General features: G+C 44.7%; 1 protein-coding gene and 1 long non-coding RNA gene across 4 annotated transcripts in view; one reads left to right on the top strand and one right to left on the bottom strand.

Annotated features, from left to right (window-relative positions):
- The window catches only part of KCMF1 (potassium channel modulatory factor 1), a 54,072-nt gene extending 50,480 nt beyond the window's left edge, over positions 1-3,592 (bottom strand). For all 3 annotated transcript variants that reach the window (XM_069776357.1, XM_069776355.1, XM_069776356.1), the window contains exon 1: positions 3,324-3,592. Coding sequence is in view for 2 of the 3 variants with exons in the window: in XM_069776355.1 (XP_069632456.1) it covers positions 3,324-3,339 (16 nt within the window). In the remaining variant the exon portion in view is untranslated. The remainder of the gene's footprint in view (positions 1-3,323) is intronic.
- Positions 3,593-3,615: 23 nt separating this feature from the next.
- LOC104324098 (uncharacterized) lies at positions 3,616-16,282 on the top strand. The gene is made up of 5 exons (XR_011323262.1): positions 3,616-3,909; positions 4,153-4,437; positions 6,957-7,103; positions 7,600-11,231; positions 14,550-16,282. It is a non-coding gene; the product is annotated as an uncharacterized lncRNA (long non-coding RNA).
- Positions 16,283-16,371: the final 89 nt, after the last annotated feature.

Genomic DNA, 16,371 nt, shown 5'->3' with positions numbered 1-16,371 from the left:
TGCTGTCCTGGGTGGTATCTACCGCCATGTGAGAGAATCATTGCCAGATGCATGTCCACAGAAAGAAAATCTGTAATATGCAGAATACCTTCTGGTATACTTTCTAGAGAATAACAAAAATTACCTGCCCACTCCTTGTAGGCTGCCAAATATTACACCACCACTACTCCTCAACAGAGGGGCTAACCCAGAGAAACACAGCATGTCACTCCTATAAAGGGAACAACATGAAATCCAAGACCAGGGGACGACCTCATGTTGCATTCTAGAAAACCAAAGGCAGAGAACAGCTAGTCTCTTAACACCAAATCACAGAACAATAATGGCTTTGAAAAATTAGAAGTGACTAGCAATAGCAAGAGGTGGATAAACACTAACAGCTACTCTTGACAGTACTACCAACAAAGTCTCTTGAATACCAAATGAAGATTTCAAAAAAGAGCAACAATAACTCATGTTCTAGTTGTGCCCATTTTCCTGAATTCAGGAGAAACGTGAGCCCAAAGCTCATGTGTGAGATGAGAGCACAGTGAAAAAGCAGGCTGTGGTTAGACTTTTTCTGAAGGATAACAATTGCTCTTTTTTCTCTCTTTTTTTTTTTTAAACAACAGATTGTATTTTATGGATTATTACACCAAAGAAAACAGTCCAGAAACCCCGATGGAAAAAATTAAGCTTAAATCTCTATGAGATGCTTCATGGCCTATTTAAGGTCCCAAGACTTTGAGAATTCCAACATCTCCAGCATTTACCTTTCCAGAGACATCCTTTTCCATCATAAAACTGGTACAGCATCCAGTTTCTGTCAGGAGCAATCAATAAATCTCATTTGTAACTTAGAGAATGAACCATTTTAAAGGAAACACACAGAAAAGATACCAGTTATTAAACATGATTAAAGCTTGCTTTTTCCCTATACCATATTCTTCCAAGACAACCCTTCCCAAACTAGCCACATTGGATCAAAAAAACCTGTCAGCTGTGAATGACACCATACAGATCTGAAACAAGAACTACTTTTAGTATTTCATTTCCAAGGATTTCCAGATTTCTAACAGAATTAAGTGTCCAAACCCCTTTTCCATGAAGTTGGAAAAGCATACCTCCCATATTAATATGAGTTATTCTAACCCTGTGACTAAAGTTGACTAAACCAAAATATCTGAAGTGTGAAGAGGAGAATCACTGAGAAATTAAGAGACAGACCATAATTTTAATAAAAATATCACAAGGATACAGTGACAGATATTTTTTATTCTCACAGTGTTCTCATGGTTTCACTCACGCCATGTGTGCGCATACACACCTGAGGAGTCTACATCCACAATACAGAATTACCAAAACTCACACTCACTTACCAAGAAAAACAGACAGGTTTTTTTCTAACTAGGCATGTCTAGAAGGAACAAACACTGATGAATCTGCTTTGGAAAGAGAATATTAAGCCTGGTTTTGTTAACAGTCACTCCTAAAAATATCAACAAATAGGCAAGCAAGGGAATGTAACTTTCCCTACTACAAAAAGAACCTAACACAATAGAAAAATGTATGATACAGCCTCCATCAGAAACATACTTACAAGGAAACCTACTTTCAGATTTCCTCTGTCTTAACAAAAAGGCTGCTCCAGGACTGAAATGTCTTTTTAGCAAATGTGAGTACCTTTTATAACAGCCCATGCACTTACCACTATAAACACTAAAGAACAACACATGGTATCACTTCCGTAATTTTAACCTGTTCAAGCTAGAAAAGGCTTGTATTCTACTACTGTACTTTAAAGAGAGTATCATGGATACATGCATCACAGCAAAGACTTACAGACTGCATAATCCCACATCACTTACAACAACTTTGTGATCAATGCTCACTTCATTCGCTATTGTTATAAACTCCATCTTTAATCATAAAGAAATCCAGCATCTCCACCCACTTGGGAAAATACATGGGGGGGGGGGGGTGGAAAAAGAAGACAGATGGAATTTGATACCCCTACAAAATTTTAACTTTAAAAAAAAAAGTTAGGGGTTTTAGGGAAGATAGTTCTTTGATACAGAAGCACACATACTTGCACAAACAAGAAGTCTGCAAAATACTGTGACGGCACACCGAAAATCCATTTGTCCAGCACCAAGCTACCAACTAGAAGCCAGCATTATCAGCCACAAATACGGAACTCTCCTATAACGATTCTGTCAAAACATTTTAAGACTAGGTAAAACAGAGAAATGAGAAATTAGCTAAGATAGAGCAAATGGAGACAGGTGCTGAATTAAGTTCCTAACATGGCAGAAAGTTATCCTTCCAGGTGACAAACCCCGGTTTTACACAGTATTTTAACACCAGTCCAAGCACCTCACCCGCTGATAAGAAAGGGCAGAAAAATCAAGCTACTTTCTCTCCTGGTTTCACAGACCCATCTTCCCCCTGTCGAAATTCCTTTCTCAGCTTCCAGCTCTCTCTCCATCCCGCTCCTTTTGACTAATTCTGAACTACCCACCGAACTCACCCACGGCGGTAAACACACAGCGGGAGCAGGGCAAACGCACACAACGCGTTTCTCTGATGACCTCTCTTAACGCCTCAAAACATGCCACTACACCAGCACCGGTTTCCTCTGCCACAAGACGAAACAGAGAGAAAACGGGCAGCTCCCACACAAGCCGCCCCTCGGCAGGGCCACGCCAGCCGCCCGCACGCCTCTCCCCCCACGCCCCACGCCGGGGCTCGGCTCCTCTCCCCGACCCCCCGACAACAAGCGGGGCCCCGCTCCCAGTCAGCTCCCCCGGGGTGCCAGGCCGCCCTCCCGGCGCGGCTCCCCGCTGCCCCCCGCCCCGGGGCGCCGTGCCCGGCCCGACCCGCCGCGGTGGCCGACACGTCGGCAGGCCGCCCCGCGCCACCGCCCACCCCGGCCGGGGGCGCCGCACCTCCCTCCGCCCGTCCTTCAGGCGGAGGAGCGGGGCGGAACGGAACTGCCCGCCGCCGGCGGCGACCCGCTCCCGGCCCCGCGCGGCGGCAGGCCCCGGCGCCGCGCCCGGAGGGGCGGCGGGGGAGGCGGCCGGGCCGGCCGCAGGCCGCGCGGGGAGACGGGCCGTAACGGCCGCGGCCGCCTCCCCTCCCATGACACTGCAGAGCGGGGCCCGGCCGCCGCCCTCCGCCGCCGAGGCCTCCTTCCGCCGCCGGCTCCGCGGGCCCCCTTCCCGGCGGCGGCGGCGGCGGCGCCATGATGATCCGCCCGAGACGGCGCCGCGCCAGGCCCTAACGCCGGGCCGGGCCCCGAGACGCGCCCCCGCCGCCGCGGCCTGGCGCTCCGCGCCGCTCACCTTCATGTCGGGACATCCTACTCCGGAGGTGGCGGCCCAGGCCCGTCTCGGGGCTCCCGCGGGCTGCTCGGGCGCCGCTGAGGCCTGGCCCCCCGCCGCCGCACGCGCGGAGCCCCGGTGCGAGAGGAGAGGGGCCGGGGGCAGGGCCAGGAAGGGGGCAGAAACACAAGAGGCGGCGAGGAGCCAGCTAGCCAGCCGGCCTCCCTCGTCCTCCTCCGCCTCCTCCCTCCCTCTCCCTCGCTCGCTCGCCCTGCGGGGGGGGGGGGGGGGGGGCGGATCCGGCGGCAGAGGCTTCCCGGGCACCGTGACACGGTGACTCTGGGCCGCGACGTCTGCTGGCACCGCCTCCCGCGCCGCTCCGCCCGCTGCAGCAGCGACGGCGGCGCCGGGGCTGCCCGACGCTCCGAAGCGCAGCCGGCCCCTTCCCTTTCCTCCTCCTCTTCCTCCTCCCGCCCCGGCCGCACGTCGGGAGGAAGAGGAAATGCCCCGCCGAAGCGGTGGCGGTCCCGCGCTGGTTGCAGGGCCCCCAGGGCCTCCCCGGCCGGGCACCCCGGGAGGGCTGGCGGCGGGGGAGGCTGCGGCCCAGGTAACAGGTCTCGACGGGGAAACCACCAGGACCGGCCTGACCGGCGGACGCGCGTTCAATCAGCTTTTATGAGGGGGAAAGAGTGGCGGAGGCCAGGGCGCATGCGCCGAGCCAATTTTTCAGTCGCTGATGGCGTTACTCGTTCTGCCAGCCGTGGGGAACGGACGGCTTTCGGGCTGCGGACTCCAGGGCAGGCACAAGGTTGATCTCCTTCTTACTTTTTCCCCTTTCCCCCTTTGTCAGACCTGCAGAGCACTCCTGCCGGAAGTGTCCTCCAGTCGGGCTCCGGCTCAGTCGAGGAGGAGGAGGAGGAGGAGGAGGAGGAGGAGGCGGCGGCGGCGGCCGCGACCGCGGCCCCACGTGCCGTCTGTCATCACACTCCAGACAAGTGTCTCGGTCTCTCCACACCATGAGAACTTTTCGTCCCATCATGGTTGCTTCCTGCCCTGTCATGAAAGCAGGATAGTCTTGAGATCGGTGAAAAACCTGCAGCATGGCGCCATGCCTTCCCTGGTTCAGCTGTATGGGGTACATACATCAAGCGTCTTGATTCTGTGCTGCCTTTCTTACCATGACTTCCTGGCCTTCCCTCAGATTTCATCTGGAACAGCACCATCTCCCTCACCTTCTCTGTCCACGCTACTCCCACCTGCCTTCATTTTCCTCTTAAGTTTTCATCTCCTACCCTGCTCATGGCATTCCTCCGTCTTTAATCTTTGCCAGTCCAACACTTCCATCTTCACTACCTTACACCACAGCCCCCATATGTCTGCCCCAGCCCTGCAATTCTCGTACATTCACGTTGGTGAAGTACCTCCTCGTTAGTCTGTTTGGAAGGCCGTGAGGGCCCACACACCAGAGTGGCCTAAGCATCAAGCTGCAGCAAAAGGCAGGAATGAACAGTCGGGTGTTGAAAGGAGGAAGTGCCAACCTCATTCCTTGCACCACCTCCCTCCCATGTCAATTGTATTATATAGCCTCTGCTTCTCCCCCTTACATGCTTGTGTGCACTTCTGTGCCCTGTACTCTGGCCACCTGCTTAACTTCCATCTTCACCTTGGCCCCATGCAGTTTTATAAACACAGTGCCTACTGAGAGGGTGACCTGGATCCAGTCTGTCTAAAAGTCCAGTGGGTTGTGGGCATTTTCACTGGAAGCAAGCAATACCTGTGCATTGGATAAGCTGTAGGAGAAACTGGGGGTCATTTTGACTGATGGGGAGCAACGGCTTCACTGCTTCTGAAAGCAGGGGAAAGGTCTGTGACTGTGCAAGGAGTTTGCAAGAAGCACACCACAGATGACAAAAAACTGAAGATAGATCAGCGGCTGTCGTAAAACTCACTACCAAAATATGAATGTGGTATCTCCAGCATTTCACAGTAACAGTGCACAGAGCGGGGCAGTGGGTCACGTGTGAACTACTGCTTTATTTTAGCATCGGCATTTTTAAATGCAAATGGCAATTGGCTCACCCAGATGCAGCATACAGACCAGGTGCTCTTGGCTAATGCTGCCTTCCAGTCCCTAGAAGACCAAGCTAACTTGCAAGCTGGTAACTCAGCTGGCTAGCAATGTCTTTTCTCTGTGCGAGGCTGTGTTTCCCTGTGTACGTAGCTGCCTCTGAGGACTACAACGCTGTGTTGGCCTGTGCTCAGTTTTACCCTGTTTCTGGTGGAGTGGCCTCCCACAAGACCTTCTCCCAATGCACCCGGTAAAATACAGACTGCAACCCAGGCATGTCACTGGAATCTGGAAGATTCGGTCTTTGGTCATGGAACACCTTGGGCTAATCATCTTGTCTCTCCATGCTTCAGTTGCAAAATGGTTTAATAACCTTTCCTGCCTCTATTAGGTGTTACTCACACAGATATCCCTTGAGTGCACATGGTCCAGCACATGCTGGTGAGCCCCTCAGCACACGACTTTTCTGAAACACCCCCGGTGCCTGTGGCAGCCAAGCACAATTCTGTGGCCTCTTCTCCATCTTTGTAGGCTCGAGTCCAAAATTAAAAATAATTCTGTTATTATATACTGTTTTCTTGCCTTAAGGCCAGTATCTATATACAATGAGACAGTATAGGTAAAAGCCTTGGTACTTCTGGAATCACATTAGAATATGCCTGCATGTGTGATAGTATGTAAAATGCAGCTGCATTACATCCTTCAGTGGGAATTTTGCTGATAATCTTCTCTGCAAATGTAAGACACACAGGCTTTCAGAGATGAGCATGTGGCAACTCTGGCTGAGTATGAAAAGAGGTGCATAACAGAATTTGAAGGTCATTTCCAAGGTCATGGCCACCAGTAGAAAATATTCTTACCTTCTTAGGATTAACTTGATAATTAATAACTTGTACTGTCCTTGTTTTGAACAATATTATTTCTCAAACCCACATGCTGTTATTCCACAGGCAGAATGAGAAAGAAATATTTTAGTGAGGTTTATAAAGTTCTGGTGTGGCTGGATCCTTCTTTCTCTAAGGGAAGAGCCTGCCATAATCGTGTTTCTCATTCTTTCTCTCCCATGCAGCAGAATAATCCAGAGGTGAGAATTTCTATAAAGCCATGAGGAAAAAAAATTCAACATTAGTATTTTCCTGATGGGTAAACACAGGCTGAGAAATTAAAATGTACTTACCCGAGGTCATTCAAGGTCAGAGCCAGGCAAGGGATTAGAGGCCCAGATCTCACAGCTAATTAGGCCATTGTATAAGCCACAGTGAGAAACAGCAGAAAAATTCATGAATTTTCCCAACATGAAATATGATAAAGTTTGTGCCTGGAAGCAATAAAATTCTCTGAAATAGGGAAGAGATGCTTGTGTAGACTTGTGTGGTTCCTCTCCCTGCCACTGTAAAAGGGTTCAGCGTCTGGAGCAGAGCAGGACAAGTTTGGATAGTAAACTGAATAGTGACGTCCTACAGCAGGGTTCCTCAGTGGTAAAACTGTTGCATGAGGAGCCACTTAGTCCATTAATCTCCCTGAAATCTTTCACTGCTTTGTGGGCTACTGAAAGCCCACTGAAATAATGTTTTTGCTTGTTTCAGTGCTATCCCTACCAGGCTTCATCCATTTGAGGGAGTGATCTCTGCTTCACTTTGCTTCGACTTGTCGTTACCAAGGTTGGGCACCTTCTTGCACTACATGCAACCCTAGCTCCTTGTTGGTTTGATGGTTCAGCTTTGCATTTGGAGGTAAGGGATGCTGTCACCACAATGGTATAAAACTTGCATAAATCAGTTGCTTGGATCAGTCTGGCCATCATAAGATAAATATGGAACTGTGATTGCATACATCCTCAAATGTTAAATTTGTACACTGGTACATGTCAGGGCCTCCCACTGCACTTTTCTAACTGCTGCTTTTCTGCCTCCTCTTGTTCAGTAGTCGTTCAACATCATATGGAGCTGCTTACTGGCTGTGTTCAGCATGATCTGTAAAGAAAGCTTTTAAAATCAAACAGAGAAAGACAGTCTTGCTGCTTTCTAATTTATAAGAAAAGACCTAAAAGAACTTTGCATACTTACCTTCTTCTGTTTTGTTTTGGCATCTGCACCAAGTACACCTGTTCTGCCATGGCAGCAGACCAGAAAACACAAAGGCTCTGGGACTCCTGTGGCTGGATGCTAGGTAGAAAATGGTATTTCCAGATAAATATTTCTCATGAACTGCATCCTTCTATGTTCCCAGGCCTACTGACAGCGTCTCACAATCCAGCTTGAAGTGTCCAAAGCACTGATGAACAGCACAAGCGAATTTGGAGTCATCAGGAACATAAGATGGCTTTGCTTAGTGGGTCTCATTTAGAGCCCCACTCTGCCGCTCATTTAGAGCCTTTGCAATGGAGTACAAGCATCCCACTGGAGGAGAGCGGGGCTTGAATTTTTAGCAGATACATCCCTCCTATGGGAACTGTGTTTGGCCTTGAAGCTAAACTGAGCTGTTGTGGTTTAACTCCAGCCAGCAACTAAGCACCACGCAGCCACTCACTCACTCCCCACCCCAGCCCCAGTGGGATGGGGGAGAAAATCGGGAAAAGAAGTAAGACTTGTGGGTTGAGATAAGAATGGTTTAATAGAATATAAAAAGAAGAAACTAGTTATAATAATGATAGCACTAATAAAGTGACAGCAGTAATGATAAAAGGATTGGAATATACAAATGATGCACAGTGCTATTGCTCGACACCCGCCGATCGACGCTCGGTTAGTTCCTGAGCGGCGATCCCCCCCGCCCCCCCAGTTTATATACTAGATGTGATGTCCCATGGTATGGAATACTCCGTTGGCCAGTTTGGGTCAGCTGTCCTGGCTGTGTCCTGTGCCAACTTCTTGTGCCCCTCCAGCTTTTTCGTTGGCTGGGCATGAGAAGCTGAAAAATCCTTGACTTTAGTCTAAACATTACTTAGCAACAACTGAAAATATCAGTGTGTTATCAACATTCTTCTCATACTGAACTCAAAACATAGCACTGTACCAGCTACTAGGAAGACAATTAACTCTATCCCAGCTGAAACCAGGACATGAGCTAAGCACAACTAAATATGCTATAAAATGCTCTTCATCAGTTTAAACTTTTACTAGAACTCCTCCTTTTGAATGCTCAACACTGCTAGGATGTGCAATGCGAATGCTACACTGCCATGCCCATACTTTACTGGCAACCAGCAGCTGCAGAAGCTGTTCCATTTTTTAGACATGCGGTTCAGGTGTAGATGTCACATCTGCCATCTTTCCTGAGCAGTGGCATCCCCATATTCATGTGCATGTTCCCTGAAACTACTGCCTTCTCCCAAGGCCATCTGTAACAGATTTTGCACATTCCCAAAATCTTTTTGGAAGCCAGACAGGTGCTGTGAAGAAGTTGACCTGATTGGTACTTGTACACAGTCAGACATATGCATGCAGGCACTGCACAGAATTCTTACATATTGCTACACTTTTCCTTCTGTCAGGAAACCTATCTGGACTTCGGCAAAACCAGGACTGTCTTGTTAATCTCACCTTCCCAGACCACTCCACTTTGGAGTCAGCATTCAGAGGTTATGTAAAAAGAACTAGGCCTTAAGCCTCATTGTTTCTAAGACTATTTGTATCAGACATATAACTAATGATTAGAGATTGCTTTAGATGTGATTAATAGAATGCAGTTGCTTATAAAACAATATGCATAAACTGCTTATTTGTCCTATGTGTAGCCCCCACATGGCTGGCTAAAAACCCAGTCAAGCTGAATCAACAGAAGAAGGAGCATACATCTTAAACCTAAGGCATGGGAGTAAGTGATTAACTTTAGAACAAGATAAATCAATAGAATAACCTGAGTGATTTTCAGAAGTTCAAAGGTGATCTTTGATGTGTAAGAAGGTAAGTGATTGTGGTGACCCAAGACCTTCTGCTTACGACCACTAAGTTCAGAAGAACCGGGACACGAGAATTGATGAGATAAATTGATGAATGATAACGACATGGGAACCAAGATTGACTGGAAAATTACAAAGACTTTGGACTGGGATAATGGGTGGTAAAAGCATGTAAGACTGAGAAATTTTTGGAAGTTGCCATTCACTGCGGTGGTGGCCCAACTCTGAGTTGTTAATAAAGCAAACCTAAAGATACCCATGACTGAAAATCCTTTAACAGAATTGGTGACCCAGATGGGACTCTAGGACACAAGAGAGAAAGAGAGCAACTGGATATTTCTCTGGACAAACCCATTACCAACGCTCAATTGCCGGCAGAAATAATCAGGTAAGTTCACCCAAGAGACTTGGGCATGGGTAGTTCCAGATAAAATTATCCTGGGAAACTCTTGTGTTTAAACTTGCAAAAAAATATTAAGAAAGATGGGGTCAGCACCCAGTGTTGAAAGGGGGACACCCCTTTCTGAGGTTTTAGAAAATTGGAAAAAGATACCCTTGGCACAGGCATTGCAAAAAAGGTAATTGATAATATTGTGCCAAGAGGAATGGCCATTCCTGACAAGAAATAGAAGAGAAGGGCCAGTGGATGAGTGGCCTCCTAAGGGAACATTTAAACCCCATAAGCAGAAGTTTTTGAGAATGATTTTGGAAGAGTCCGGACATCATGATATTGATTATTGGTATATTTGGTATAATTGGGCACAACAAAGGAGGAAAACTCCCTTGCTGAAAATGAGGAAAAGTTTACTTCCCTCAGCCCCTGAGGCTGAGGGAACTGAACTTTTCTCTAAGGGTGTTGGCGTGTACCCAATGCATTTGGACTACATCCCAAACCCAAGAGCAGGTCCAGGTGCACCTGCTAAAGTTCCTGCAGTAACTGCAGTAATGAGGCAAGAACCTTGGAAGCAAGGTGATTTGGTAGCTTGGCAGTCGAAGATGCCTTGGCTGCATGATGATGCTGAAAAATGTGCTCAATTGTTATCGGGAATTGTCACTGATTATAACCCTAGTTGGAATGGTATGAGGACTTCGCTGCGAGAATTATTTCAGGCAGAGGAAAGAGAAAAGATTTTTGAAAAGGATAGAGAAATTGCTCAGAAAGGTCAGGGGTTAAACCCATGGCCTGAACAATATCCAGAATGGAATCTCGCAACTACAGAAGGAACTAGGGCTCACTGAGCTGCCATTCAACAATTAATAGAAGCAGTTCACCAAGCTGGTGAGAGAGTAACTAATTGGACAAAGGTTTTAGAATGTAGGCAGAGACCTGATGAACATCCGAGTGATTACTGGGGACAACTGAAGACAACTTTATTGAACTATGGGGGCATGACCCGTGACAATTTCCAGGAGCCTTTAGCTATCTGTTTTTGTAGATCAATCTGCTCCAGACATAAGTAAATATTTAAGAAACATATGCCAGGTTGGCAGGGTGAGACATTAGCTAAAATTCTAAGTATTGCTGCCTTTGTTTTTGATGGAATAGCTGAAGAAAGACAAAAACAGGAAGAAGAGAAATTAAAAATTGAAAGAAAGTGAGAGCGGAAAGAGAAAGAGAGAGAAATTGGGCTGTTAGCTGCAGCAATTACTCAGAATTTTAACCCACAAATGAGAGGTCGGGGATTTTCTCGGGGGAGATTTAGAGGAAGAGGGGGGCAAAAAAGAGTTCCCACTGTTTCCCAACATGCTAACTCTTTAGAGTGTTTTTATTGTGGAAATTTAGGATGTATGCAAAGAGAGTGTCCACTGAGACCTGTTGCAACCTCAGGAGGACTTCCACCTGCCCGACCCCCATGACCTCATTCACGGTAAAGAATGGTACTCCTTTTCTCTGGAAACTAAAAGAGCAATGGAACCTGTTGGAATCAAGGTAGATGAGCGTGGTCAGATTTCTGCAAAGGTAAATGGTATTCTTGTTACTTTCCTAGTAGATACGGGAGCGACATTGTCTTTGTTAAATTTTGAAATCCCGAAGATGTTAAATGAAGCTATGATAATACAGGGGGTGGGGGGAGAAGAGATAAAATATTTGTCCACTCCTCTACCAGTAGTCTTGAATGGAACATTAGTCTGGGGAAGATTGGTAGTTTCTCCAGACTCTCCCATTTCCCTTCTGGGATGAGACCTCTTCCAGGAATTGGCACGTTTTTCTCTTTGGCACCTACAGGGATCCGATTAATTGTAATGGGTTCTGAAGTAATCCAAGTTAAAGAACAAAAACGTTGTGATTCAAAAATACCACCTGAATTAGCTGGAGTTCCCAGAGAATTTTGGAGTACATCAGGAGATGAAGTAGGATTATTAAAATCTGCTGAACCAGTTGTGATAAAAACAAAAGGAGGGACTCCTCCTTCAATTTGGCAATATCCAGTTATAAATGAAGCCATTCCTAGCATTAGGAAACAAATTGTGCATTTTTTAGAAAAGGAGATTTTGAGAGAATGCCATAGTCCCTATAATACTCCAATTTTGCCAGTGAGTAAACATAGGACAGATAAGGATGGAGATCCTGAATATAGATTCATTCAAGATTTATGAGCAGTGAATGAGCATGTAATTGCTCCACACCCTGTGGTGTCGGATCCTAGTCTGATTTTAACCCAGATTCCAGTCTGGGCACAGTATTTCACAGCGCTTGACCTTACTGGAGCTTTCTTTAGTATTCCAGTTGCCGAAGAAAGCCAACCAATTTTTGCCTTTACTTGGCAAGGGAAAAAACTTACTTTGACCAGGCTACCACAAGGTTTTACCAGCTCACCAACAATTTTTTCTCAGATTTTGAAGAATGATTTACAAGATTTAGTTTTTCCAAATAAATCGATCTTGGTGCAATATGTTGATGATTTATTATTGGCAAGTAAAACTGAGAATGATTGTATTTGGGATACTGAATATCTGTTTATCCAACTTGTTAAAAAGGGACACCATGCATCTCCATCTAAATTGCAGTTTTGCAAACAGCAAGTAAAATATTTGGGATTTATATTAAAGCCCAGAAAGTGAGAAGTAGATCCTGAAAGAGTTCAAGCAATTCAAGAAATACCTAGACCAGTGACGAAAAAACAGTTGAGAGGATTTTAGGACAGGTAGGATTTTGCCGTCCTTGGATCCCGGGATTCAGTGAAATAGCTAAACCTCTGCATGAAGCAACTCAAAATGAGGAAATGGAACCAATCGCTTGGGGCACTGAGAGGGAGAAAACCTTTCATACTTTAAAGGTTGCACTCTTATCTGTCCCAGGGTTAGGATTTCCTGATTATTCAAAACCTTTTAAATTATATTGTGATGAAGCAAAAGGGGTTGCAAAGGGAGTGTTAGTACAAAGTTTAGGACCACATGAGAGACTCATTGCTTATTTTTCTTCTACATTGGATTCAGTGACTAAAGGAACTCCTTTTTGTATCAGAGCAATAGCAGCTGCAGCTGAAATAGTTGAGAAAACCAGAACAATTGTTTTAGGTCATCCACTAACTGTTTGTGTACTCCATGAGGTAGAAATTTTTTTAAAGCAATATATGAAGAAAGCTTTGTCTCCACAACGGGCACATAGATATGAAATTATTCTTTTATTAGCTGATAATTTGAAACTGGAAAGGTGCAATACTTTAAACCCTGCAACTTTAATGCCTTTACCCTCTGACAGAGAAAAAGATAACCACAATTGTGTTTATTTCGTAAGTGAAACCAGCAAGCCGCGGTGAGATGACCTGAGAGATCAACCTTTAGATAACCCTGATTTGAACCTCTTCATGGATAGCTCATCTTACTGTGAAGAAGGTCGAAGATGTACTGGTTTCACAGTCACCACAGAAACACAGGTACTGTTGGCTGGATCTTTGCCTGCACCTTTAGGTGCACAAGGAGCAGAAATAATTGCTCTAACTGAAGCTGCTAGATATGCAACTGGAGTAAGAGTTAACATTTATACAGATTCTAAATATGCCTTTGGTGTTTGTCATGCTATGGGGATTTTATGGAAGGAAAGGGGTTTTCTGACTTTGGCAGTAAAAACTGTTGCCCACGGACAAGGCATATATAAAGGCACACACTCAGAGACAAGACATGATCGCAAAGGGAAATTCTCTAGCCAAACAAGCTGCTAGTGCAGCAGCACGGCAGGTCGTGTCTGTTATGTCTCTGTCACAACATGAAATAACATTTGAGCTCCCAGACGTGAATAAGCTGTATGAAGACCTCCCTGAAGAAGAAAAACAATGGACTCAGCTGGGAGCCCACTGGCGAGAAGGGCAGTGGATTCTGAATAACAAACCCCTCCTTCCAAAAAGGTATTTATTACCGATAACGCGGTGGCACCACGAGAGGACACATGGGGGACTGGAGAACCTAGCGCTCCGAATCCAGAGTCTCTGGGCAGCCCCGGGAATTTATACAGCAGCGAAAAGAATTTGTGAAGGATGTAAGCTTTGCAGACAATATGCTTCAGTACGAATTAAACCTCCCAGTGGGAAAATACCTCCAGCCACCTTTCCTTTTCAAAAACTCCAAATTGATTATGCAGACATGCCAAAAACAATGGGGTACTCTTACATGTTAGTGATTGTTGATCAGCTATCAGGATTGTTAGAAGCTTTCCTGACTAGGAAAAATGATTCTAAGGCAGTAATAAAAGCCTTATTGAAAGAAATCATTCCAAGGTATGGGGTTCCTGAAGTAATTGACTCAGGTCAGGGAGTCATTTCACAGCTGCTATCATGATTCAGATTTATAATTCTTTGGGGATTTTTAATAAATTTCATACTCCACATCATCCTGAATCATCTGGTCAGGTAGAACGAATGAATAAGACATTAAAGGAGAAGTTAGTAAAAGTTTGTAAATAGACTAGTTTGAAATGACCCGAGGCTCTAAATTTAGTTTTGTGGGATATTAGGAATATTCCAAGGCAACTAATTAGAGTTTCTCGGGCTGAGATCCTTTTTGGGAGAATACTTGCTGTTCCAGGTACATATGTGCCAGCAAAGACTAACCTCTTGGATGGAGATGAACAGGTAACACAATACCTTTTGTATCTGCAAAATTCTTTTTTCCAAATGTGTAACCATGTCTACTGGTATCAGGGAATAAGCCCTGAAATCCAAGTTCATGATATACGGCCGGGGACAAAGTTTATATAAAGAATTTCAAAAGAAAAAACAGATTTGAACCAAAATGGGAAGGACCTTATACTGTTCCACTAACTTCTTCTTATACCGTCAAGGTATCTGCGAAAGAAACTTGGATCGGTCATTCGCATGCCCGCAAAGAATCTGAAGAATAATGGACAATTGTAAAGTATTATTCCTTTTTGTACTTGTTTGTATTTTACCCTGGAGTGACACCTTGTGGACAAAATTTGCATTGCGCTATCGAGATGCCCGTACCAATAGAACTGTTATTACATATAGTGATTGTTCTTTTCAAATTTCGAGCCAAACTACAGGCCTACAGGCAAAGCCTGGACAGGTAATTTTTTTGGCTAGTTATCCAAAGACCAGACAGAGAGACCCTATTTATCCACTTCTTAATTCTCTCGAATTCTGTGCCAATGTTAGAAGTAGACTTGGCGATTCGTGAGATACTTGGTCCAATGGTCATGGCTTTTCTAAACAGTGGTGGGGATATGGCATTCCAAGAATTTATCGTGTATATCATATTCACCTTCAAGAACAAACATGGGGAATTGGAACATGGTGCTTTGACCATCAAATGTGGGGAATTTATGGTAAGGGAGACTGGTGCTGTCATCGATTCCATCTATCGAGCAATCATTTTACCTTCAAATTTAGGATTATAATAATCAAATGGGGACCTAATCTTCAGTGGAATTTTTGGCACTGTCACATGGATTATCCTCATTCATATTATAACATGTTATCTCTGAATGTGTTAAAACAATTTGTACGGAAACTTAGAGATGTTCACCAAGTAGAAAATGCCTGGAACAACAATATGCATGTGTCATTGATGAAATCTTTTACTAATAATCTAAATTTAAGTGAATGTTAGATTTGTGTTGCTCTACCAAAGACAGTGAATCAAGGATTTCAGTTAGTAGGAATACCGATTCCTAAAAGTGCAAACTGGAAAAAAAAAACCCCTGGCTTAATACTACTTTTTCCAAATCTTATGAAGAACAAATTTGGGAAGTTAGACTATCAAATTCAGGAAACTATTTACAAGTCCACTGTGTACAAAGATGCTATCCCCCAAGTGTTGATAATCAACATTTATGGAAAAATCATTCATTTATAGGAAATTGGACTCAATGCCAAAACACAACTTCTATCAACTCAGGATTGCATTTAAGTTGGCAAGCAGCTGAGGACTTGGGTATTTTTTGGTTATGTGGGAGCAAAGCTTATAAAGCTTTGCCTCCAGATTGGGGAGGTATTTATACCCTAGGAGTAATGTCTACAGATTTAGAAATCCACCCAAAAGCTGTGTCAAGTGCAACATGGCATAGAACCTTTTTAATTCAAACCCGAAGAACTCTAAATCCCTTGATTGAAAGACCAACAGGATTCCATTCATTTGTTAGGTGGTTAATTCCAGCTTTAGGAGTAAGTGAATTGGAAAAAGCAGTCTTAAATGTCTCTGGAGAAATTGAAAAATTAGCAAATTCAACTGGTCATGGACTTTTCACTCTCTGGAAAGAGGTAACTGAACTTTCAAAAATGACTATACAAAACTGAATGGCTTTAGATATGATTCTGGCTTCACAAGGTGGAGTTTATACTGTCCTAAATACCAGTTGCTCTATGTATACTGATCGATCGGAAGAATTAATAACAGATGTCCAGAAAATTTGGGATGTTAGTGCTACAATGCAACAAATTCAAAGAGGTGACACATACTGGGGATTTTCTGACACATTCTCTTGATTAATGTCTTGGTTTCCAAATTTGACTACTTAGGTGAAAAAACTAATTGTAATAGTCTTTGTTGTTATAATCACGGTAGTATGTGTGATATTGTTTTGTTTCAATGCTGTGTAAGTTGTAGCTCTAGGATAATACAGAAGATAGAGAAATGCGGAGTTA

This window comes from Haliaeetus albicilla, chromosome Z (assembly GCF_947461875.1).
Source record: "Haliaeetus albicilla chromosome Z, bHalAlb1.1, whole genome shotgun sequence".
Lineage (NCBI taxonomy): Eukaryota > Metazoa > Chordata > Aves > Accipitriformes > Accipitridae > Haliaeetus > Haliaeetus albicilla.
This window is presented reverse-complemented; position numbering and strand designations above follow the sequence as displayed.